The sequence below is a fragment of the Meriones unguiculatus genome, chromosome 1 (genome assembly GCF_030254825.1).
Source record: "Meriones unguiculatus strain TT.TT164.6M chromosome 1, Bangor_MerUng_6.1, whole genome shotgun sequence".
Classification (NCBI taxonomy): Eukaryota; Metazoa; Chordata; class Mammalia; order Rodentia; family Muridae; genus Meriones; species Meriones unguiculatus.
In genome coordinates this window covers 11,450,913-11,476,258 of record NC_083349.1, presented here as the reverse complement: position 1 = coordinate 11,476,258, position 25,346 = coordinate 11,450,913, and the positions used below count along the sequence as shown (strand labels likewise).

The following is a 25,346-nucleotide window of genomic DNA, read 5'->3' as shown; positions in this document are numbered from 1 at the left end:
TTTCATATTTATATTCAGCCTGAACCTCTGCCTGTGGGATGCTGCCACCCACATTTGGGGTGAGTTTTCCCCCAGTTAAAGCCCCGGGTGTGTCGCCTAACCTATTTGAAATCCAGTCATGTTGATGATAAAGACTAAGCTTCATAACTACCATAATCAAAACAATAATTTGCCACTGGGAATCTAGACAAATACAGCTGTTGTTGGGTAAGCACTATGTGCATGCAATATGCAATATTATCGTTTATAGCTTGACAAACTGAACTGTTCTATCTGAAGAAATCTGACTGTATGTCTCAGCTGAGAAACTAAATGTCTTCTCTGTGCCTCTCCTTTCACTGCCAGTGGCCTCTACTGATTGTTGGCATCCCTTTTCTTGTGCACAGGTCATTCCAAGGTTTCTGCCTCCATCTGAACTTTGTCTTCTTCCCTGTGAGTTTGTTGCCTTCTGTCTCTTGTAAGGACACGTCTCCAGAGCTAGGGCTCACTCTCAGAACAATGTCATTTTAAGAGATGGGTTTTAATTACCTCTTCAAAAATTCTTGCTCAGAGTGGGGCAGTTAAAGATACTAGAGTTCAGCCTTTAAGACATCTCTGACCCTCAGAGCATCCTTGGCCTCTCATCACTTCACTAGTGAAACAGGCCTGTGCCATCTGATCAAACAGGATTTATAATAATACCAGAGAAGACAATACATTCAAGGTCCTGGAGTTTGTGCACAGGGGATGGTACAGAGTGGTTGTTAGTGGGTCCCACTGTCTTGGGGGAAAACGATGAACTGATCTGAGATTAGGTAGAGGCAATATTTGTAAAAGCCAATATTTTGAAGGAAAAAAAAAATGATTGAAATGGTTTAAACTAGTGTTTCTCAAACCTCCCTCATGCTGAAACCCTTTAATACCATGTAGGTGCTGGGAACCAAGCCTGGATCACCTGCCAGAACGACAGCGTTCTTAACCTCTAAGCCATCTTTCCAGCCCGCTGATCCCCAGACATTTTGGATATCATAACATGTTCCTTGTGTTATGGTGACTCCCAACCATAAAATTATTTTGTTTGTACTCAATAACTGTAATCTTTCTACTGTTGTGAATCATAATATAAAAATCTGATATATTTTATTATCTTAGGTGACCCCTGTGAAAGGGTTGTTTGACCCCTTAAAACTAATGATATACAGGATCTTTCTTCATGAAGCTGTCACTTAAAAAGGGGACCTACCTCAAATTGTCTCTTCACACATACAGTTTCTTCACAGTGACAGCTCTGGCTGTTGTTGTTGAGGTAGGATGGGTTGAAGATACAATATCCAAAGTGTCTAAGGTGAAGAGGGCTACAGGGGTGGCCCAGCAATTAGGAGCACTTATTGTTCTTGCAGATGGCAGGGGTTTGGCTTCCAGAACCTACATGGTACTTAAAAATAGTCTGTAACTCCAATTTCAGGGGTTCTGAAGCCCTCATCTAGTTTTGTGGGAACTGCATATAGACATACACGTAGGCAAAATATCTATACACTTAAAACTAAAAATAAATAAATATATTTTTAAATGCCTGGGACTAACAGTGTTGGTCTTTCCAACCAAGGATACTCAACCAGTAAATAACTATTTTTAAAGGCTTTGTAAAAGTTTCCTCTTCACCATTGTTGGCATGCACCTCATACTTGTGGCACAGTGCATTTGAAGCAGGAGCCACAGGCTGGCTGGCTTTGTACCTGACTCAGTACTTGGCATGTGATTGTGGTGGCAATGTTTTGTTTGCGCATGAGATATTCACATGGGAGTTGGTTCTATGAGCCTATGCTAATATTGCTAATATTAGCTGATATTGCTGCCATTGCAGCTTATCAAACATACATGAGGCAGGATATTGCTTTTACCCATGAGCTCCTCCAGAAAAGAGGATTGAAATGAAATTTTATGCCAACTGCATTTCTATCTTGTGAGTGACAGCATGATACAGAGACCAAAAGTCCTTCCTCAGTGTGGCACTGAACTGGCAGATATAGTCTGTTCTTCCTCATTGTTCCTTGTTGTTGTCTTATTGCACGTAGTCAGGATCCAGGTGCTACTTTCCTTCTTGTCCAGGACTAATAAGGAAATGATCAAAACAATAGCATTAAGCTGCATTATTGATGAATGCACCCTTGATTCAGAGACTAGAGTCTGAATTTTCAAGACAAAACCCTAACCTCAAGGGAATATAGCTCTGATGTGTTTTACCAGTGAAACCTCACAAAGACAATTTATTCATTTGATAAATTCCTCTTCATGTCCACTCAAGGGGAAAAAAAAACACAATACTTTAAATATTTTCATATTGTGGAGCTTTGTTTGTTTGCTTGCTTGTTTGCTTGTTTGTTTGTTTTACTCTGTTTTGTTTCTGACATGGTCTCATGTAGCCAAATGCTGGCTTCAGATTATCTGTGCAATCATGGATTGCCTTAATCCCAGCTTCATCTTCTATCTCCCAAGCTGTTCACCACCACACGCAGCTGACATGGTACTAAGAAGGGAATGAACAGAGGGCCTCACGCATGCTAGACAAGCCCGTCACCACCTGAGCAGCATTCCCAGCCCCAGACTTGAAATCTTAAGAAAAGACCATTAGTTTTCATTACAGCCACTCATCTCTCTGGTCCGCCTTTTTCGCCTTCCAGCTTCTTTACTCTTGTCTCTGTTCTGGGACCCTCATTCCTGCCAAACCAGTGCTGATGGAGGGGGGTAAGGGTGTACCAGGAAACACAAGATACACAGATACACAGGTCAGGGTTGGTTCTCCGGATCTTCCATGAGCTACCTGGATACCCAAGACACTGGGGATAATGGCTGGAGCTTCAGCTGTGCAGTAATAGGTATAATGAGGCTAGAGTCCAAGAACTCTACAATCTCCATATTTTCCAAACACTGGCATATCTTCTTTGGGCCTTTCCTCCCTGAGATATGGAGCGGATAGAACTTTTCCTACTTTCAAAATCTGCTGGACTTAAATTCTCTACTCTGAGATTCTTCCAACTTGAAGTTTATAATCAAACATTTGTGACATCCAGCTTAAAACAAATTGCCTCCCTTATCTAACTTGGGGCCAGAGAGGGCTGTGAGAACATCACATTTCTATGCCTCAGAAACCTTGAGTGCTTGAGTTTTGGACTGCTCTTTCCAGAGATCTTTACAGCTAAATGATTAATTATACCCAAGATAGTCCAAAGCAATTATTTAATTACACTGTGCTGTAGGCTGCCAGCTGTGTGGAGCAAAAGGGAAGGCCTTCACCCCTGTTTCTCAACATCTGGCCTTTGGATGACTTAAAAGATAAAAGGAGATATGAGAACATTTTTACGACCAAGTAAAAGTTTCTAGAAGTTTCCACTAAGTAGAAAAACTTTCAGAGATTGGCTTCTCTCTCATGATTAGAGCACCGTGCCATGTTTCATTCTCAGCCCCCAGCTGGCTGGCGTCAAGGCAAATAGCAAGCGGGGCTTGCTGGCTAGCCAGTCTAGCCAAATCAGCAAACTCTGGGTTCACTGAGAGACCTTGTCCCCCACCACCACCACCCTCGAAGAAAAATAAGGTAGAATTCAAGAAAACAGCTGATGTCATTTAATTCCAGTGCGTCTTTATTAGTATTTGCCCAGTTGGTGTGTCTAAGGGTAGGAGTGAGCTGTTGAAGCTGCCCGCTACTATTGTGTTGGAGTTAATCTGTGACTTTAGATCTAGAGGTATCTATTTCCTGAAACAGGGATGCGCCTTCATTTGGGACATACATGTTTAGAACTGTGTTTTCTCTTGGGTAGTTTTCTTGGTCAGCATGAAGTGACCTTCTTTATCTCCTCTGACAAGAACTGACAAGTCAGATATTAGGATAGCAACACCTTCATCCTCTTGGTTGCATTGGCTTGGGATACTTTTTTCCATCTATTTACCCTGAAGTGATGTTTATTTTTTGGTCATAAGGTGTATTTCTTATGGGAGCAAAGTAAGAATTCTATTCTCTAATTCTTCTAGACCACAGCTCTTGATGGGTGAATTGAGACTATTTGCAGACAGAGGTATATCTCTCATTCGTATTGATTGTGTGAGGTTTCAGGATTTCTTAGTCCTCTTTTGTTTAATTTCTTTTTAGCATCATTTATTTTTTTCTCTGCTAGCCTCTTGAATGTGTTTATCTTTCTCTTCAGCCCCAAGTATTCCCTGCAGCATTCTCTGTAGGGATGCTGTGGTGGCCATGAATTCCTTTAGCCTGCCTTTATCATGGAAAATGTTTCTTTCACCCTGTTATGATAGATGGCTCTGCAGGTTATATGAAGCTGGGCTGGAAGTTGTGACTCTTTAGATTTTGAAATACCTCATCCCAAGCCCTTGTGCTTTTATGGTTTTGACTGAAAAGTTAGCCGTTGTTCTAATGGTCTTATCTTTCCTTGTGGCCTGGCTCTCCTCTTTGGAAGCTTTCCATGTACTTCTTCTGTACATTCTGGTGTTAGACTATACTATGACACAGGAAGCGCCTCTTCCAGTCTTGTCTAGTCAGTGTTCTGTGTCACCTTTGTATCTGGGTCGGCTTCTCTTTCCCTAGATTTCGGGGTTTTCTTCTGTGGTTCCTTTCTTCTGTGAAATAGTTTCACCTTTTGCATGAAATTATTCTTCTTCTGTGTCCATAATTTGTCATTTTTACCTGCTTGTGGTGTCCCCAAGTTCTTGCATGTTCCACCCATTTTGAAATTTATCATTGATCTTCATGAGCTGATCCACTTACTCCATTTTGTCTTCAAACCCGGCTATCCCATTATGATGCATTCTGCTGGTGAGGAGGCTTCACCCTGACCTTTTCACTTTATCTGTTGTGTTTTTGTTTCCATCATCATCTCAGTTGAGTTGTCGTCAGTATTTCTTTACTTCAGTATTACTTTACTTTCTGTCTCTATATCTTTAACTGATTTCATTATTGAGTCAGCTGTTTGTGTTCTCTTGGAAGACATTTACATCCTCCATAAGTTGTTTTTACATGTTTATAGTCATTCCTTTGACTTCTGTGACTAGAATCTTGTCTAAGCCCTTCTCAGGAATCACACCTGTTCACCCATTGGTTTGGGAGGAGACATGCAGTCCTGATTTTTCAGGTTACTTCTGTTTTTGTACTTGAACCTGCCCATGTGATGCTAGATGGTTGGTTAAGATTTTTGCCCTTTTTTTAATTTGGGGCACCTCTCTTCTTCCAATGAAGGGATTCAGAGTTCAGTAGAGACAAGGTTCAGTAGAGCCATGGTAGATGAGCTTTCCCTGTGTCATACTGGTGTTGTAGGCACTAGGTTCTGGTGTTAGTCCATCCCTGTGGGCCGATACTGAGTGCAGGAATAGCCACTATCCAGTCGTTGGCCTACTCTGATAATAGAGTAGCAGGTGACTACAGAACAGACACTTGCTAACAGTAAAAGACCGCAAGATAGTACCATGGTATACTACCTAACTAGTACAGGTTATACTAACATGTTAGTGATTGTGGGTGTGGGTGGAAGTAAAAGAAACAAGGGAGAACTCACAGTGAGTGATTAGCAATTTGGCTGCTAGATGAGAAACAGAGAAAAGGGACACCACAAACGGGTAAAAATGACAACTTATGGGCACAGAAGGATGAGGAGAATGTCATGCCAAAGACAAAACTATTCCACAGAAGGAAATAACCACAGAAGAAAGTCCCCAAACCTAGGGAAAGGGGAGCCGACGCAGATACAAGAGGACACAGAACACTGACTGGACAAGACTGGAAAAGAGGCTCTCTGTGTCATATTACATTTTTAAAACTAAAGAAAACAGAAGAGTAGGCATACATGGAGAGCACACACACAGAGGAGGATGAGGAGTAATAGAGGCAAGCAGGGGAAAGGAGTGGAGAGTTAATGGTAGGTGGCAGATATAAAGATGGATACTCTGACATCATAAGCCAGGTTGGCCTCTGAGCTTTTGGAGATGTAGCAATAGGAGGAAAGGGGACAGGGGAAGATTAGAGAGAGAGAGAGAGAGAGTAACCAGCATAAGCATGGGGGCTGGTGCTGGTCTGCTACACCGCCTGGGGTATACGTGGATAAGGAATGACTGCAGAGGGCCGAGAACGCAGCAGAGATTTAAGAGAACGCAGCCGGCGGCCTGGATGTTGATTTTTGTCTCCCACGACAGATCCACTGCCTTGCCTTCCTTGTGCTGCTCTGAGCTATCCTCCATGTTGATTTTTCAGCCCTGTTCTCCCAAGAGTTTCTAGCCCCACCTCTACACCGAGTTTGCCTAATGAGCTTCTTGGCTCTGCTCTGTGAGCTGGGGATAGCTAAGGCAATCTTCAGGCAGCTGCCTTGCTTCAATTCACAGGGCCTCAGCAGGAGTGGCTGTGCGGTGCCCAAAGCACTGTCTAGAGCTTGCACTTGGCTCCCACTGTTTCACTGTTCCCACTGGGACATTAATGGGGTCCTGGCGGCAGTCTTCTGGGGACCCGGTCGATAAAAATCTCCATTAGCACAATTTTTGTAGGTTTTCTGGACAAGGCCTTTTTTAGCCCAGTTGGCTGGAGATGGTTGGATTCTGCATCTGTGGCAGCACTGAGTCCAGGTCCAATAGCACAGGAAGGTAGTTGGTGGTCAGGTGGTAGAGAAAGTTGGTTGTAACATTGATCAAGTGGGTCCTGGGGGCTGAGGTGGGAATTAGGAGATACTCCTGGTCTCTTTGTTTCCCCAACTTTTAAGCTCCTCTTACGCAGAGTTCCCTTGTCCATGTATTTTAAAACTCTATGCTTTTATTTCCAAGCCTAAACTGTTGGCTCACAGGGTTCTGTTTTGGTCATTGTCATTCCCAGAAGGGTGTTTATCTTATGAATGCTGCATTTAATCTCAGGGAGCAACAGATGGCCAGCATTCCTGTGGGTAGGATATATTCACAAAGTATAAGATTTGAAAAAAAAAAAAAAGAAAGGAAAGATTTGGCTAAAATTGTCAGTGCTTGGAATAACCCATCAACAGCAGCCTGATGTGTGGATCTGTCCTTACACAAGGATAAGAGATGCCACAATTTAAACAGTAACTTAGCCATCTGTGGGGCTAAACGGTCTCACTGAGTGCTGTCACTGGCAATCGTGACAGAAAGTTAGTTTATCTGCCTTGTGCTGGTGAAGAAAGCAAGTTTAGAACACTCGGGAGCCTAAACAAGTTTACATAGCTAGGAAGCATAGGAGCTGGACCTTGAACTTGGAGCTGCCAGGCACTGAAAGCCCCTTGCCCAGCCACAGGACATGGCCTCTCCCACAGTGTTCCTTTATGATTCCATAAAGGGCTTCCATTGGATGTTCAAGCAAAAAGGCTGGAGTTCAGATGCCCAGAACCCAAGGAAATGCCTGATGGAAACAGCAGCTGCAAGTCCAGCCTTTGAATGTGTACACATGTGACTCCCCAGACAGAGCTATCTAGTAAGACTGCCCATAGATGATCCCTGAGTTTGATTGCAAGACCCTGCCTCAAAGAATAAAGTGTAAAGTGATCAAAGAATAGTCCTAAAATTGACCTTTGACCTCCAAATGAGTGCGCACACACACACACACACACACACACACACACAGATAAAAATGAGCTCCTCGGTGGACTTAAGGCTAGCCCACCATATACCCAAGGGTTAGCTAAAATGTTTGGGAAATTATATTGGCTACTTTTCTGGCTAATATGGGAAAATAGCCAACAAGAAGCAATTTAAGGGAGGCAAGGTTTGCTTTCGCTTATAGTTCAAGGGGATACAGTCAGCATGATGGGAGAGCATGACAGCAGGGGCTAGAAGCTTCTGGCCATATTATACCATAATCAGGAAGTAGAGAGTGGACAGAAAGTAGGGATGGCCATACAACCTCAAGTCCCCCCTTCCCGACCCACTTCTTCCCACAAGGCTCTGCCCCCTTAAGTCCTACAACCTTCCCAAACAGCACCACAAGCTGGGAACCAGTGTTACAACACATGAGCCTGTGGGGGATACTTCACACTCAGTCCCCAGCCGGTTCCAAGATGGGACTTTGCTGAGGACTAGGGGAGGGGGATAGTGGGAGAGGGGAAGGGTGGGACTTGGAGGAGACAAGGGAGGGGGCTACAATCGGGATGTAAAGCGAACACATTTTTAAAAAATTGTAAAGATGGGAGTTTTGACATGTTCATCTCCCACAGATTAAATAAGAAAAAAATTTTAAATATGAATCTTCTCCCATTTTTATATCTGAATCTCTTCAGAGATTTAGAAAGTAGGCTTGACCAGGACAAATTATTTCAGAACAGAAAGTGTCTTTTTAAAGAGAAGGGAAGGTTTTCTTTCTGAGCTGTATCTGCTAATTCAGATGCACTTATTGTCACATCAGATCTTTTTGTGAGACTCTTTTTGAGAGACTCTTGTGAGATTTTCACAGTAATATATCTTTGAGACGGGAAAAAAAAAAAAACAGGCACAATGCAGTTTGTTCTTCACCATAAAAATATTTGAAAAAAGTGAAATCCCAAACCAGGTTTTCAAACAATTTTTAAAATGAATGGCACAAACCCAAAGTAAACAACTGTCCTTTACTCCTAAGGCTTGAAAATATAAATAAAATCAGGATTTCCCCTTTTATTCTCTCTTTCATTACAAACTGTATCTTGGGAACTAAAGAGATGGTTCAGTGGCTAAGAGCACTCAAGGGGACCAGAACTCAGTTCCCAGAATCCACATCAGTTGTCTCACAAACATCTCTAACTCCAGGGCTGGGGACCAACATTGTCTTCTGGTCTCCTCAAGCCACCACACAAGTGTGGCACATACACACATGCACACGCACACACACACACACACATGCACACACACACACACCATACCACATACCACACACATTGAGAAAGAAAGAGGGGTAAAAGTAAATGTTAAAAAATCTCTCTTCACCATAAAAAGGTACTGTCCTTAACGTCTGTGTTACCTTTTCAACAGGGGACTTATTGTGTTTGAAAATAAAACCTACATCTTGGAACCGATGGAAAACACCACTGACAGATACAAGCTCGTTCCAGCTGAGAACATGAAGAACATCCAAGGGCTGTGTGGGTCGCATCACAACAAGTCCAGCCACACCATGGAGGATGTCTCCCCTAGGCCCTCTCAAATGTGGACAAGAAGGGTAAGAAGGAATTCCAAGTGCATGTTTCTTGAGCTGAGAGCTGAAGGAGAGGACACGCAGTGTTTAGAGGTCTGGAGCAACCTTGCTGCTGGACATCCTGTGAATGGAATGATTCCCCACTCCCTGTCAGGTAGGAGATGTCCTGGGAAAAGTATGTTTACAGACTCAAATCTCCGCCACTTCGCTGCAAAAACATCACACTCATTAATGTGTGACGAGGAAAGTCCCATCATCAGGGCCAGAGGATAGCAAAGTCATGATGGGCAGTGACAACAGGGTAAACCCAGGGTAGCGTACCCTGGTGGTCAACACAGCAGGCATGGATCGTTCTCCATATTGAGGTTTTATCACCCAGGGTCTGTTCCACAGTTTCTCAGAATGATACAGAAAAAGAACATGCTTTAGCCACCCGCATGTGCAGAAGGCCACCGAGTCTTCTCCAGGGGGTTTCTAAAGTCTCCTTTAGCCCATGCTGCCTGCATTTGTCCTTCCCTCCAGGACTACGCAGCAGCCAGCCTTGTCTGACCTCCTGCCCTGACTCCATTTTAGCTGCAGCCCTGGAGTTGTCAACAGTCTATACTACAGGGTGACTCCCCTCACCAACATTTACCAAAATACCTGTAACAACACGGCCCTATGGTGCCTACTGATTGCCAATAACATGGACTGTAGAGACCACAGTGGAGCTTTGTGGGCAACGAGTAAAGGGTCTTTTCTTCCACTAGATTATAACCAGAGCTCAAAGTATCAACCTTTTCCTTTTTTGTTGGCGTTTTATTTTGCTGTGTGTCTGCATATGTTACCTATTTCCTATTGAGAATAAATATTTAAAAATCAAACATATGGTATCCCCTATACTATGCCAAGGACAGCAAGAGTGTCGTGTTCTTCATATCTCTCAATGCATTTTGTATTTCCCATCTTTGAGCTATATAGTACACCCTATAGTCAACATTCTCTGAAGATTACTCTTGGTGCATTTTAATCCATCCATCTATCCACTCATCTATATTCACTTTTCTTCTTTTTGCTTTCCAGCAGTGCTAGAAATTGTTCTCAGGGCCTTCTGCATGCTAGGCCAAGTGTAGGACCACTGAACTATACCCTCCCGTCCTGCACCCTCTGTGTTTAAACAATAAGAGTTATGTTCTGTGCTTTTGCCCCCTTCCTAGCACTCTCTTTAAACCTGTACAAATATCTATTCCCCTCAAATGCTCTAAGCTGCCTTCAGGTTTTCTGTCATATGATCCAAAACCATCTTCCCTATGATGGTTCCCAAGACTGTTTATGTATAATGCCCAAGACTTCTTTTTTCTGCCTCCTCGTAGAGAGAAGAGCTCCCCCTTTAGATTCTGGGGCTCACCTTGGCATTGATGCTTAAGGGATGGGGGCGGGAGCCTGTCTGAATTCCAGGCCATTGAAACTACCCAGAAAAACCAGCAACAATGGTACACCCCATGATCTCAGCACTGTCGAGTGTGGAGGTAGGAGATGAAGAGGTCAAGGGCATTCTTGTTATGCAGTTTGTTGTTATTTCAAAATAACAACAAAATGAGACTACAGAAATAACTCAGTCACTAAAGTGCATGTGCGTATACCCAAGTTTGAGCTCTAGAACCTATATGTATAATTTGTTTAAAAGCCATGTATGCCGATGCTATTTTGTAATCCCAGCAGAGAAGGAAGGAAGGTGGAGACTGGAGAATCTCTGAGGCTCCCTGGTCAGCCAGTCTAGACTACTAAACAAAAGTATTTAAATAAACAAATAATAACAACAAAAGCAACAGCCTGTGAACAGTGTCTGAGGGAGAATACTTGAAGATGCTTTCTGGCCTTCACACCTCTGCACACATGAGCACATGCACCTACACACACGCACACACACAAACGCACTCTTGGGTGATGTTCCCAGCAACAGTAACACCTCACCTCTGGAAGGGTCTCTCTTTCATTCCTCTGCTGCCCTACCTCTCTTGAGTGACAGGCCTAAGAGCTAGAATCGGAGACAGCCTCTACAGTCCCTCTCATTTACTTCACTCTTCACTGCTTTTGAGTCCAGACCCCAGCTAGGATGTGACTGAGCCAAGCTTCACCCATCATAAACAAGCAGAACATTTGCATTTTGTTTTCCATGCTCTTGGCTTTGAGGACCTGGTTGAATGCCCGTTGCCCACATTGCATGATTTATAAGTTGACAGTTTAAATGATGCTCAAATGTGCTCCCATTTCACTTAGAAGTACAAACTTGCTCCGCACTTGCTGACCATATTTTAACTCTCTGAGCATACACAGCTCTCTAGAACCATGATTGGCACCATCATTTCCAGTCATGTTGACATGGATAGAAATAAGAAACCCTGCCTAATGGTGCTGTATTGCTAATATGGGAGTACAAATGGACCTTTAAACGGAAAAGGAAAGGCGGGGATGCCAGTGCCACTCACTTCAACTCCCGCTGTTGCTCTAAAAGCTCTTGTGATGGTCTTCCATCATGAGGGGAAAAAATTGTCCTTAACCTAAACTGTGAGCATCTGATAAAGATAGTGGAAAAATAATTTCCAAATAAGCAGAATACTTGGGAGTAGCAGGCACCTGGAAGGTCATTTTGGAGAACTCTTGTGATGAACAGGCAGAGCACAGATTCAAGTTGCGTGCCCATCACTTGCTTCACTATGCTGCCTTTATTCTATACTTTTAAAAAAATCAATGTAACTGCAGCTAATTAATCTTGTTTATGCAGTGTGCCAAGCACAGTTGCTCTTCTCCAGCGTTTTCCTGACTCCCCCAACCCCCAAATGTTAACTGTCTCGACTTCTCTGCAGATGTTTGCAATGTTTCGTCACAGAGAACCAAGAATCCATCCGATTTCAGTGATCATGCTGGCTATCATATAAAGCTGAGCTATTTGTCATTTTTACAAGGCTCTATATTGGATTTCTGTGAGAGCCCCATTTGTTTCAGGAAGGCAGGAGTGTCATAGTTTTCTCTCTGGAAATTTTTAAGTCCATCCTGACGTTTCTTGGTACTCAGCTCATCTGCCTAGACTCCTTCCCTCTCCATGGGCTGTGTATACAAGAATGGAATGGAAGAGCTTGGGGTGTAGCTCAGTGTGAGGCCTCAAGTTCTATCCCTGGCCTCACAAATTGGATATGGTGGTACATGCCTGTTATCCTAACACTCCAGAGGTGGAGGCAGGAAGATCAGGAGTTCAAGGTCACCCTCAGCTCCATAGTAAGTTAGAGGCCAGCCTGGGCTACATGAGACCACATGTCAAACCAATCAGAAAGAACAGAAAAGGATTTTATCAGCTACCTCAAGAGGCTTTGTGAGAGAGCCTAAGGCTAAAGCTACTAATAAGAAAGTCAAGCCATACATCCCAATGGCAAAGAAGGGAATTGCTTCATGAAGGCAGTGAGTGGCTGTGGTCCTGTCCATCACTACATCTCTAGTACCTAACCCATCACATGGCACACAGCAAGCTCGCAGAAGACACTGTGAGATGAGCAAATGTTCTGCCAAGGTTCTGGCCACAAGAAGACAGGGTTGCCGTGGAAACCCATTAGTACCCTGGTCCCCCTTGCTCTTTTAGCTTGAGTTAAGCTCTCTGTGCCAGAGATCAGAGCAAGCTCTTCAGGGGATAGGCAGACTCTGGGAACTTAGCTAGGTTGACATTCAGAGGTCCAGGAACGGGTTCTCTCTTGGACACCTTATCCCCAACTCTGTCCCTACCATGGAGCTGAAACTGTTGGGCCATTCTCAGAGACTTGGCTTCTTGTTTGGGAACAAGCTTTTGTTCACAATCCTGCAGAATGAAAATTCAGTCAAACAAGCAGTTTCCAATGTTGCTTCCCCTATCACAAATTTAAAATGTTAAAAAAAAAAAAACAAAAAAAACTGGACAGCCTAGATAGGTAGAGATCACATGGAGGTAATTTAAGCCTCTTCCTTCAGCAGGGAGCCAGCCACTCCCCTGTGGCTTTTCATTATGATGTGGTTAAGCTTGTCTCTGAGCTTGCAGTTCTCTAAATTCATGAGAAAATGTGGATTTCTCTGAAAACTGCAGAGACAGGAAAATTGTGTTCATGTGTTTGTTTTCATTATCTGGGATTGTGTGTTTTCTAAATGATGATCCAAGGCCAGTTGGAAATGTCCTCTGGTCATAGATTTCACCCTCCGCAGTCTGAAAAGTGTAAATGCCTAAGCAACCAGAGCTCTTTTGAAGAATTCTTCATGAGAGATTAATTTATTTCTTCATTTCCACCACCATGTTTTTGTCTGCATAACTAGCTGAATCTGTTCATGGTTGAACAGGGTATTTTAGGAGGGAGTGGAAGGAGAGTGAGAAAACTAAATCGATCCCTAGGAGCTGAGAAGATGGCTCCGTCAGTAAAGTGCATTCTACTCAGATCCCCACACCCACGTATAGAGCCAAGTGCACCTGTCACTCCAGCACCGGCAGAAGAGTGGGGACTTCTGGATCCCAGGGACTCGAGGGCAGGCCAGCCTAACTGAAATGATAAACTCCCCGTTCACTGAGAGAACATTTCTCAAAAAAAAAAAAAAAAAAAAAAAAGGCAAGGTGGAGAGGGTTAGAGGAATAAACTTACCATCAACCTCTGGTTTCCATCTGCATTGCACATAGGTGTGTGGACCCCACACACACACACACACCGACAAGAGCATAACATACAAACACAGACACACACAAACACATGTGCATATATCACAGAGGGAGGGGAGGGAGGGTGGGAAGGCTTTTATTTTCTTTGGCCCTTCAGTAAGGAAAAGGCACAAGATGCTCTCATTTCCAGAAGTGTCTCATTCTGAGCACACACCGGGGCTACCTTTTTGCCTTTCTGAGTTCGTTGTTAGCACTGGGAAGCCTGCCTCTGCATACAGTTACCAAGCCTGATGGTTTCTCCTTGCAGCACCGTAAAAGCATGAGAAATTATACCTTTCATGGTACTTTATTTTCCTTCCTCCGTGAGGTTTCCAGATTTCTTAAGGGACACCTAAATTCATGAATCAGCACAGCTGGGCAGCAAGCAGGAACACCACTATAATACAAACATTTTTCTTGTAAAATTCTGTTTGGAAGACTCTGGACTGCTGGAGGTTTGTTTTATGAAAGATGTTTCCCTCTGGATTATGTGACTGGAAACCTGATTCAAAGCATGCCTTCATCCCTCTTGCTTTTGTCTGGACAAGCAGTTGTAACATCAAGTTTTCAGCTTAAGCCCTGTACTAGACTTAAGTCATAAAGCAGCAATTTCAATTGAGAGGATCCGAGACGAGACCAGCCCCCACTTCCTCCAACTATGTGTTATTACGGAAACAGAATGCTTTGCTTTTTTTGCTTTCAGTGTTTGATTTTTGAGACCACCCTCCACGAATTGTTTTATTTCCCCTAAAAAATGCCTTTGGGATCCTCCCAGTAATTTACAGACGAGTGCAAATGCCTTCTGAGGAAGCTTGATTAAAATGTTATGACCTGCCTCAGAGGCCATCTTGTTTGGATCTGTATCTCTACTGTTGAGTGTCTAATTCCTGCACCTTGATGGACAGTTTGCATATTCTTCTCAGCTGCTCCACTCTTGCCAATCTCAACCCACCCATGTCATCTTCTAGGCCTTCTAAGAAATACCGTTTCTTCTGGACTCTACCTGCTCCTTTGTATTTTGTCTTTCTGCAACCCCCTTTGCCCTTCTGTTCATCAGCCCAGTCTGCTGCTTCAAACTATGTGTATAACTGATTGGCCACAAGCATCTGGTTCCTCAAAAAGGACCCAGCATTTCCCAGAAAAATCACACACAGTTTCTCTACAAAGTATGTTCTCCTCCACTTTCCTCAAATCATGGAACAGATATACACATAACAGTACAAGAAGCACCAGTGACAGGCTGGACTCCAGTGCTGCCTTTAATGATCCTCACACCCTCATGTAATCTACAACAAGCCTTTGCTGGCTGTGTTGCTAGAACTTCTTTGGAGTTGTTTATGTGCTCGTTTTGTTTAAAAATGGCCGTGACTTCTTTTGAACCTACAACCAATAATTCAGCAAGAATCGTAAACCCCTTTTTAGGATTTCCCACGTGGCAGTGGAACCCAGATCACCCCTGTTGAGGCTCCTCTGAAAGATCCCTGGGTGTGGAAGTCAATTTCACAAAGCCCAGGAGAGGAGGCCTCCTTTTAAATGTTGTGGTTGGTTCTTCTTTCTTTCTTTCTTTCTTTCTTTCTTTCTTTCTTTCTTTCTTTCTTTCGGACATGTACAGTGACTGTTCTGGAAACATTTAGTGAAGTCTTAAGTAAAACTAAACTCTGACTTTCTTTTGGCAGCATAAAAGAGAGACCCTCAAGATGACCAAGTATGTAGAGCTGGTTATTGTGGCAGACAACCGAGAGGTAAGGACCTATGAAACTTCTTATGAAAACTGGTTTCAAAAAGAAATGAGAGGATGCGCTTAGCCAGGTAGGACTAGCTTTACCTCCATTGTTACTACGTTCTTTAAAAGTTTGGAGCATTAAAAATGTACTTTCTCGATGGGCAGTGGTGGCACACACCTTTAATCCCAGCACACGAGAGGCAGAGGCAGGCTGATCTGTATGAGTTCAAGGCCAGCCTGGTCTACAGAGTGTGTTCTGGGACAGCCATGGCTACACAGAGAAACCCTGTTTTGAAAACAAAACAAAACAAAAGTGCTTTTCTGATCTGAGGAAGCATAGACCTTTAAGATTTATCTAGTGCAATAAAAATAATTGCAAAGTGAACCCCTCAAAAACACAGGTTTCTCTGTAGCTAAACTGAGTATGGCAAATTATCTAGGGGAGTGATAGATGGCTTTAAATTCCATTCTGACATTTGGGAAAAGTTGGGCATGTCTTTAATCTGAATGAATGAATGCATGAGTGCATGCATGCTATACAGACATGGTAAAGAAATCCCTCCCTCTTGTGATAATGGCTTTGTACTATTGGTTTTTTTCTTTCAATTCATTTTGAATCAATATTCTTTAGACTGATTCTCTTCCCTATGGTTTCTTACCATCCCATTAACATATTACAAATTGGTGACATTTTTTCTCCTAAACTCATTTAGCATACATGAATGAATACAGCTTAACAGTTTCTCAGAAAACTCTTCCCAGTCTGGAAGGTCAGCTTAGAGGAGAGAATGGGGAATTAGTTAAGTTTTTTTCCATTCTCCTTGGACATGTTGCCATGAGCTTTTCTTGCTTCTTATACTTAATGTTTAAAAACAAATATAAAAGAAATTTCTCAGGAAGTTAAAATCAAGCTGATGATATGAAAAGTGGCTTTAGACAGCCTTCCCATTGTCCATTTTCTCTTTGCCAAAACATGTCCCTGCCTCCATTATTTATGAGACTGAAAGAGTTGCTGAAGTTACTGTCTTGTGCGCCCTTGGCTTGAGCAAGTAATAGGGGACTACAGAGACTCCCCAACAGGGGAAAGTACCTGGCACAATGTGAGTTCCTTGCACTGTAAATGTGGAGGGCCTCCAAGGGCACAAGGAGTCACCAGAGCAACCCAAGTTCATGGGAAGAGGAATCCTGATATTCTTACCGTTACTAACACTGGCATTTAAAATTGTTAAGTTTCAGAGGCAAGGAAAAGATCTGGAGAAAGTTAAGCACCGGTTAATAGAGATCGCTAATCACGTTGACAAGGTAAGTTCCTTCACAGGTAATTAAATGACTCAAATCATGCCAGTTTTTCGAAATGAGCTTGGGAGAATTAAGTGTACTTCCTTTGACTAAGCAGAGAGACCAGGATCTGCCCCTGGGTCTTTTGCTGGTTCTCCAAGAGTGTCCAGTCTTCTAAACAGGTGCTTTCCAGGTACTGGGAAACTTAGATTTCCAGCCTTACCTGGTCTGGACAGTGGTGGCCTTCCGGACTCAGCTTCTGCTAGGATCTAGTCTTGCCAGGAAGTGTTCCAGCCTAAGAGAATTCTGGACAATGCATTAGAGAGAATCCTTGTAGGGTGCATTCAAACTTTGAGAGCTTGGTAACTGAGTCTCTTCTCTGTACTCCATTGTGGAGAACATGATGAACCAGTGTGGACTAGAGGGTAGGCTTCACAAGCTCCACTATCAGAACCTAGAAGCAGACTTCTGGCTCAACCAGCATGTAAGATTTTTTTTATTAGTATGATATACATACCTGTAAGTAAAACTGTGGAGGAGGGAACGTTTATTTGGCCTTGTGGTTTTGGGAGATTCAGGCTGAGATCTGCTGACTCCACAGCTCTGGACTACCATGGCAGGGAGCTCATGGAACAGAATTGCTTAACTCATGGTGGCCAAGGAGCAGACAGTGGCAAGAAGTGGCCCCCAAGTGTATCTTTTTAGGACACACCCTTGCAATCCTTAAACTAGGCCCTACCTCCCAGTAATAGCACCCTAGTGTTACTGCAGCCAGGCAGTAATCCTTTGATTAGTTCAGAGTCTTTATAACCTAGTCACATCTCAGTGATTGATGAGAACCAAGCCATTTGCAGAAGCTCTTTGGAGAACCCTTCCTCTGACAACAGCTACTAGAAGACCCTCACTGGGAACCATGGAGACCCCACCACTACTTTCACAAGATGATTGCTGGGGGATAGAACCCCTGGGAATCTGGTTTCTTCTACAGCCTGCTGGCAAGGAAATAGGGGTTCTGTCTGCCTGAAACACCCTTCTCCCAGGGATAATCCTACAAATTGGAATCTGAACGCTTCAGGGCTGATGGCTCCCATCTAAAGCAGGGCTTCCCTCACTGGCTCACACATCAGTGCTGGGAGACCAAGGGGCTTCCAAAGACTTTTCTGGCTTCTTGTGTGTTGGCATAGTGAGAGAAGCGCCTGAATGTTTCCAGATGTTCCCTGGGGAATCACTCATTCTACGTGGCTGGCTGCTCGGGGTCCAAAGCCAGCAGCTCACCTGGTACAGGGCTGCAACTGTGGATGCCACCAGTGGAGAGAAGAGAAAAAGCTGAGCTTCTCAGTAGTAAGGTGTCTCCTACCTATGACAACGAGATGAACAGGAAGGCCTGGATCTAGCTGAGCCCCTCACAGCTAGGCTTTACCAACATCACCACCTTTCACACACAGCAATTTGTGCATCTTTCTATCCAAGCAATCCTGTTCTGTTTGACTCAAATTTTCAACATCTTCAGAGGGAGGAAGATAAATTCATCTTCCATAAATTCATCTTCATCCTACAAGTGCTTATAGAACACACTGTGCTGGGTTCCGTGCATCAAGAATTTAGAAATGATCAGAGGTGTCCACCTTTTTGCAGACATAGCAGACCTATAGCAGGTAGACATATCAACCCTTCACCTTGCACCTGAGTGACAGCCTTGCAGTGATGCTGTGAACAGAGGTCTCTGGAGTTGTAAAGGAGAGCCATTCACTTCCCTTAGGGATAAGGACAGAGGACATCACCATTGAGACAGTGACCTTGCAAGATAGAGAGTGGGCAAGTGAGTTCTCTCAGAACAAGGAATGGCTTAGTCTGCTCCCTCCCCTTATAGATACAGTAAGCAGCTCCTTGTGGTCACAGAGCTTAGGCACATGCACACAAACATGTTCACTTGTGCTCATGTATACATGCATGATTGTGCATGTATACAGCATGATTGTGTTTGTCTGTGAACACGGCAGGGTGGGAGCTAATGAATTGGAATTCAGACTGCCCCAAGGTCCCAGTTTTTTCATCAGACCATTGAGGCAGACTGAACACCATCACAATACATGGTTTTTAAGTATGTTTCAGTAGTAATTCTTCACACATCCTAAAGTCAAGGAATGAAGGGGGATCCTGGCTAGGGAACCAATCTTTTAGCAAGCAGGGTAAAGCATGGATCCTGGGAAATATGTCAAGCATAGCACAGGAGTTAAAGCTGGGTCACAGGGGCTGAGGATGTAAGTAAAGTGCTCACCTTCCATGCATGAAGCACTGAATCCTGTCCCTGGAACCATATAAACTGGCCAGGGTGGAGCTTGGCTGTAATTCTAGCCCTTGGAAGGCAGAGGCAGGAGATCAGAAGTCCAAGGTCATACTCACCTACATAGTGAGATGGAGGCTAGAGTGGGCTACCAGAGACCTGTCCAAAATGGAAAAGCAGGATCAAAACTATGGGCCACCAGAAGTCCCCGGGTGTTTTGTTCATTCATATGATTACCCTTTAAGATACCGCTTCTGAAATTTCAGCCTTCCTACTCTGGTCTGATTGGCCTGGGAGGGGGCTTTACCTGGAGCCATCCAGAGTTTGCCTTAAAATAGGTGAGATAAAATGGAGACACAGTGACAGTGGGTGAAAGGCTTAGATAGCTAAGAGACCAGGCTAGCACTCTACCCTCACCAAAGCAGACCATCATCTGAAAGCCCTCCTGCTCCCCTAAGGAAGGAACGAGCTCATCCTGTCCATCAGAAGTAAAAGGAAATGATGGACTACATTAGCATCCAACTAGAAATTGCAGAAACCTCATTATAAGAAGTAATACATCTGGTCCTCTGCCTTTATCTGTCTTTACATATTATTCTAGGTTTTATCTCGCTTCAGCTCATAAAATCGAAAATGAGCAGATTGGGGTGGGTGTCTGTTAATAGCTTGTGCTGGTCATTAAAGAACAGTATGCCTCTAGAAGAGCTGGTGGACTCAGTCAAGCATGCCAGCCTGGAGGGAGGGCAGAGCCAATTTGCTGATCATGAAGACACATTTAGCCCTGGTATTCCTGTTCACCTTTCAACAGCTTCAGCACATAGAGATCCTGGAAGGGACAGTCAGACTTCTTGGGCAACTCTGTAACCACACATGTTGGCTGATGGCTCCAGGCAACATCAGACTTCCCAGTTCTGCAACTACACTCATGGGATAATCTCAGCCCAAAACTCATTGATTATCTCAGCGGCCACTTCCTCATTTGCTGACATCTTGGCTCGGTTGGGTACTCTAAATTAATAACTGTTTAGCTGTACTGGCTTGGAGAATGAGAAAACCTCAGACTTGGAGAGAGAGAGAGAGAGAGAGATGACTTAGAGACAAAGGTGAGATCCTAGAGAGGGTCAGGAAATCCCAGGTAACAGAAGCAGAATGTGTGTCTGATGTCCATGCTTCTAGAAAAAAATCTATGGGGCATTCTTCCTGGGTCTTGATTACACTGCAACAGGAACAGCAGAGCTGAGCATCTGCAGACCGAAGCTTTGCATCTTGAAGCCATCACTCCAACACGACCTTCTTAAGCTGTGACTTCAGCTCCAAGCTTCAGTAGCATCCTCTGAAGGACTCTGAATTTCTTCAGCTGTCTTCACTCGTGTGACCACCCTCCCCCCTTTTCCTCCTCTCAAGCCTAAAGAATGCAAGCTCTCCCAGAACCCTAGGGGATTCTACCTCCTTCATTTCTAATCCATTCCTTCTGGAAAGTTTGACCCCTCTAGCACACCCCTGGACTTCCCATTTGTGCTATTACTCAGTGGGGTACCATGTCAGTTAACTGGATTCATGTCCAGTTAACATAGACGTGATAGCATGTCCTGTGTCCTAAAGCCTTATGGGGATATCTGAGCAGCTGAGCCAGGAGGAGGCCATCCTAATATTGATTTCCTCTGCTTGTACCAGGTTCTTGCACACAGCAAGAACTGACAGCAAACATGTGTGGCTTTCGTATATATAGGAGAATCACTCATCTGGGTCTCTGACTGTGTCTACATATATCCTAGGATCCTGGAACCAGGCAGGCAGCTGCCAAGCTCGATTTGTCCTACACAGGCTCATGAGCTTTTGTGGAAGTCTGGAGTCACAGTACTCACAATATGACTGTCAGCATATCTGTGCACCAGCCCAGCCATGCAGTCATGATCTTGAACAGAGTCAGTGCCTTGACTCTGAAATGGGAACAATAACAGTTCCTAATCCATAAAATTGCTTTATGGACTAATCCAGGGCACGTTGGCATCAAGCCAGGGGTATATTTGTGCTCATTAAACTTTACTAACAAGAACCAAGATGACCTATGGGCAAACCACGGAAGAACACTTAGAGAAGGTAGTAAAGAGACAGTGTATGATGGCTTGCTGCAGGCATAGCACACATAGATGTTAACCAAGGGTACCAACTTTAGAGAGGAGGTAACTAAGCCTGAAGCCTGGGCTAGAATGTGCTCTGAGCAGGTTCACAGAGAATACAACCTCTCCATTGGTGTAAAACAAAAACCTCCATGGTTGGTATATTGCTAGGTTAATAATGAGAAAGAGGATACAATAGGTCTGGACCAACCTTAGTTCTTGCTTCCATTCAATATTCCTGGGAGGCGGTGTTCATTTCTCAGAAGATAGTCCTCAAGGCCACTCGGAATATCTGTCCCTATGGAATCTCTTAGAAAGCTGGCATGAGCATCAGCACTGAATATTTTTTCCTAATTACTGTGACCTCTGTATATGATGCAGCTGGGGATGTCATCTTGAGGGTGCCCCCGACATGCACAGGCATCATTCAGGAGGCTCCTGGAACTGTTTTTCCTGGGAAACCCGAGCTAGAGGTTTGCAAATAGGCACAAGTTGTATGATTTCTTGATTTAGAAAAGAAAAAACATACCATTGGAAAACATTTTGCTTATGTAATTGTCTCATTAATGTATTAATTTCGTATGGTCTTTGTTATCTGTCCAACCCCAGCTTGGGCCACTGCAATCAGCATAGTCTATGACATAATTTGTGCCCCAGCTGAGTTCTCTGAGTTCTTCTGCTGACCCACTGTTCACCACATGACCCTGGGAATCAATAAGGGAAAGGATGGGCTCTCCCATGGGGCTGAGAATCTTGGGTCAGATGCTTGGCCTTTGGGAGCTCCTTGAACTTCACCTCACCACAATGGAATGGTGCTCAACTCCCAAGCGCAGAGCTGCTGGGACCCTTGTTCCTTGCTGGCCAGATGTTGCTAGAAACTTAAGAGGATCTGCTTCCCTCCAGAGTTGGCTGGAACCTATCACTAGCCCAGCTTTTCTCCTTGTGTATCCAGGGTCTCAGAAGGCGGGGACTTTCTGGTTGTGTGTGGACTTGTATGTCACTGGCATCAAAAAAAATTAATAGATAATTCATGTCCTTCCCCTGTTAGCCGTGATCATAGAGTCATCTCCCTGTCGGCGTGGTAGTCCACATGGAGTAAGCACGATTTGTAACAGCTTACAGGGCCCTTCCCAGCCTCACTGCCTGGACTATAAATGGGAATCATATCAGTTGTTAGCTCATAGATGCTTTGTGGCCGAACAATGCATCTGAAAGTCCCTCAGCATCAACCCCAGGATGGACTGATGTGCAGTCCATGTTGCCTAGCCACTCATGCTGCCCCTCCAGGCTTAGGTGAGCCAAGCCACCCTCTGACAACCAGAAGAGTTATCTTCCCCCTCTAGCTCTTATGAACTTTGGGTGGGGAAGGCTTTGGTTGACATCATTACTGCCTAAATGTAGGGGTAAAAGAGAAGACTCGCTTTGGATCTATTTGAAGCTTTCTCTCTCAAGCTCCTGTGACAAGAACTCCACATGACAGATCCTCCCATATTTATGGTGTGAAAAATATGGTCATAAAGTTTGTCTATGCTTCTGTTATTCTAAAAAGCACTAAACTTACTAACTTGATAGGTGACGGAATATGATGGCATCAGCCAAGGCTAAGTCTTTGCTGAGAAACTCAGATTCATTTCCGGGACCTCATAGACAGAACAGTCTACTTAAAATGAAAATATTATTATTATTGGCAGAGCTATCTGAATGATCTTCATCCAGTCCTTATTTTTTCTTGTAGATATTAACTGCTAGTATATTAAATGGTAACATACATCTACACCCACACTTAAATCATGCCAAGTCTCTTAAAATGCTCCCTTCTGTGCACATAATGGCAGACAGAGGAGAAATGGCTGATAACTTTAGCATCAAATTGGTCAACATTGCAGAGCCCAGTTAACATTTTACTTTGCATCAGGTACTAAGACTATTTCTTAAATTTCATTGCCATGGGAACAAAGTTTCACAGAGAGGGGTTTTCTTGACTTACAACAGTGGACTTCAAACAGTGAAATCAGTTCCAATTTTCTTTTTAAATTCCTGATAATGTGATCCTTCAAGGACACCCATTCTCTTAGTTTTACAGACCGCTAAACATCCGGATCGTGCTGGTAGGGGTGGAAGTGTGGAATGACATCGACAAATGCTCTATAAGCCAGGATCCGTTCACCAGCCTTCATGAGTTTCTAGATTGGAGAAAGATTAAGCTTCTACCTCGCAAATCCCACGACAATGCTCAGCTTATCAGGTGAGAAGCGCTATCTTCCTCTGTTAAACATGCAGTGCCATCTAAATATACTTTTCCTGGGTTGCCAAAGCCGCATTTGTCTACACAGCATATTGAGTCTCTCGAGGGGCTTCCCAGCCTGCGTCAGGGGTCAAGCACATCCCTGGCTGGCATCATAGCTCCATTGGGAAGTCTGTGCATCTGCAGGACTGTCATTTTTTTTTCTTTTTTCCCCATAAGTGGGCATTTTCCTTACGGTAAATTTTCTGGTTTTAGTCTTAATAAGATTGCCTCAAGTAGTCTATTATTAGTGGGGAAAAAAAATCTGTTTTTGTAAGATCTGAGAGCGAGGCATAGGAGTGAAGATTGTCAGGTACCTAGGAAAAGGGCCTTTCTCCTCTGTTAGAGACGTACCGTCTGGCTTTCCAGGTCAGAGGGTGTCATCCTGGCCTTGTGTTCTTCCTCCAGTCAGTACTCACTGGGACCTGCTAGGATCCAGGTAGGTGCTTTGAACATATCAGTGCCCAGTATTAAGCATTCTTGCTCTGAGGAGTACCTGACTGCCGCTGCGAGAAAACAGAAGACTAGAAAGCACTAGAGTAGCAACTGCTGTGGGGAAGTGAAGGAAGGGGGAAGCTCGACTGTCCAGCACCTTTGCACTTTAAAGAAGAGACCGTCTCTAGCTTAGCTTGACTTCATAGGAAGCAGATGTGTTTGGAAGCAGCACATGTTTATTCTAATCTTTAGGCACTTCCTACCGTTATTCGTTTGTTCTCGTGTAACCTAAATCACTAAAGCGAAACGTTCAGACACAGGGGTCCCTGTTCTTTGTCCAGTCAGATCTAGCTTGTTGAACATTTATGAGGCGGGAACAAGATGGTTCTGCCTTGCGTTCACTTCAGGAAATGCCTCCATCCACTCTCAGTTTGTCGGCATTCCCTGATCATTTACTCTGGCCGTTTCTCTGGGGTCCCCTGGGGATGTGTTTCACTTGCTCCCCATTTTATGCACTGGTCAGTCTTGCACTATTAAAAATACAGCCCGTGTACTTTGAGTTGGAATGTTTTGTTTTATTTTGTTTTTCCACTAAAGGAATCTGCCCAACCTAAACATCTGGAAATAAGTTACCATCTTCTTTAACCTTCTTAATTTACTTGTATGTATAGCTGTAACCATTCACGAGGTCTGTATATATGAGCAGCTGTAAATAAAAGGGCTGAATGAAGTGCCTGCCACTGTGAGCATGCGTGTATACAGGCCCTCCACACCTGAGTGTTCCACACCTGTGGATCTAACCAGCCTCGAATCAGAAATGTTCAGAGAAAAAGCTGTATTTTTATTGAGCATGTGCAGACCTTCATTCCTGTCGTCTCCGGATAATTCAGTGTAATGACTGACAGACAACATCACAATGCATTAAGGACAAGAAATCAAGAGATTGGATCACATGCATATGCACGCATAGGTTCTATGCAAACACAATACACAATGTCATTTTATGCAGGGAGTTGAGTATGTGTGAGTTTTGTACCCTCAGAGGATTCTGAGCTTAATCTCTATGGTTAACAAAGGATGGCTCTAGTGTCATAGACAGATAGATAGATAGATAGATAGATAGATAGATAGATAGATAGACAGACAGATAGATAGATAGACAGATAGACAGACAGACAGACAGACAGACAGATAGATAGATAGACAGATAGACAGACAGACAGACAGACAGACAGACAGACAGATAGATAGATAGATGCTAAAAGAAGAAAATAAAGAAAAAGGAAGGGAAAACTAAAGAAAAAAAGAAACAGAAGAAGGAAGAAACCATGCTGTTTATTCCCATGCTACCTCTGCTCAGTTAGTCACTGTGAAGATATCTGGCTTTTCTTTTCTTTTATTTATA

The 25,346-nt window shown here is 43.7% G+C and overlaps 1 protein-coding gene across 1 annotated transcript in view; it reads left to right on the top strand.

The window, feature by feature from the left end:
* The window catches only part of Adam12 (ADAM metallopeptidase domain 12), a 319,335-nt gene that overhangs the window by 219,495 nt on the left and 74,494 nt on the right, over positions 1-25,346 (top strand). The window contains exons 6-9 of the mRNA XM_060381368.1: positions 8,971-9,157; positions 15,494-15,559; positions 16,771-16,842; positions 23,298-23,467. Coding sequence (XP_060237351.1) covers positions 8,971-9,157; positions 15,494-15,559; positions 16,771-16,842; positions 23,298-23,467 — 495 coding nt within the window. The remainder of the gene's footprint in view (positions 1-8,970; positions 9,158-15,493; positions 15,560-16,770; positions 16,843-23,297; positions 23,468-25,346) is intronic.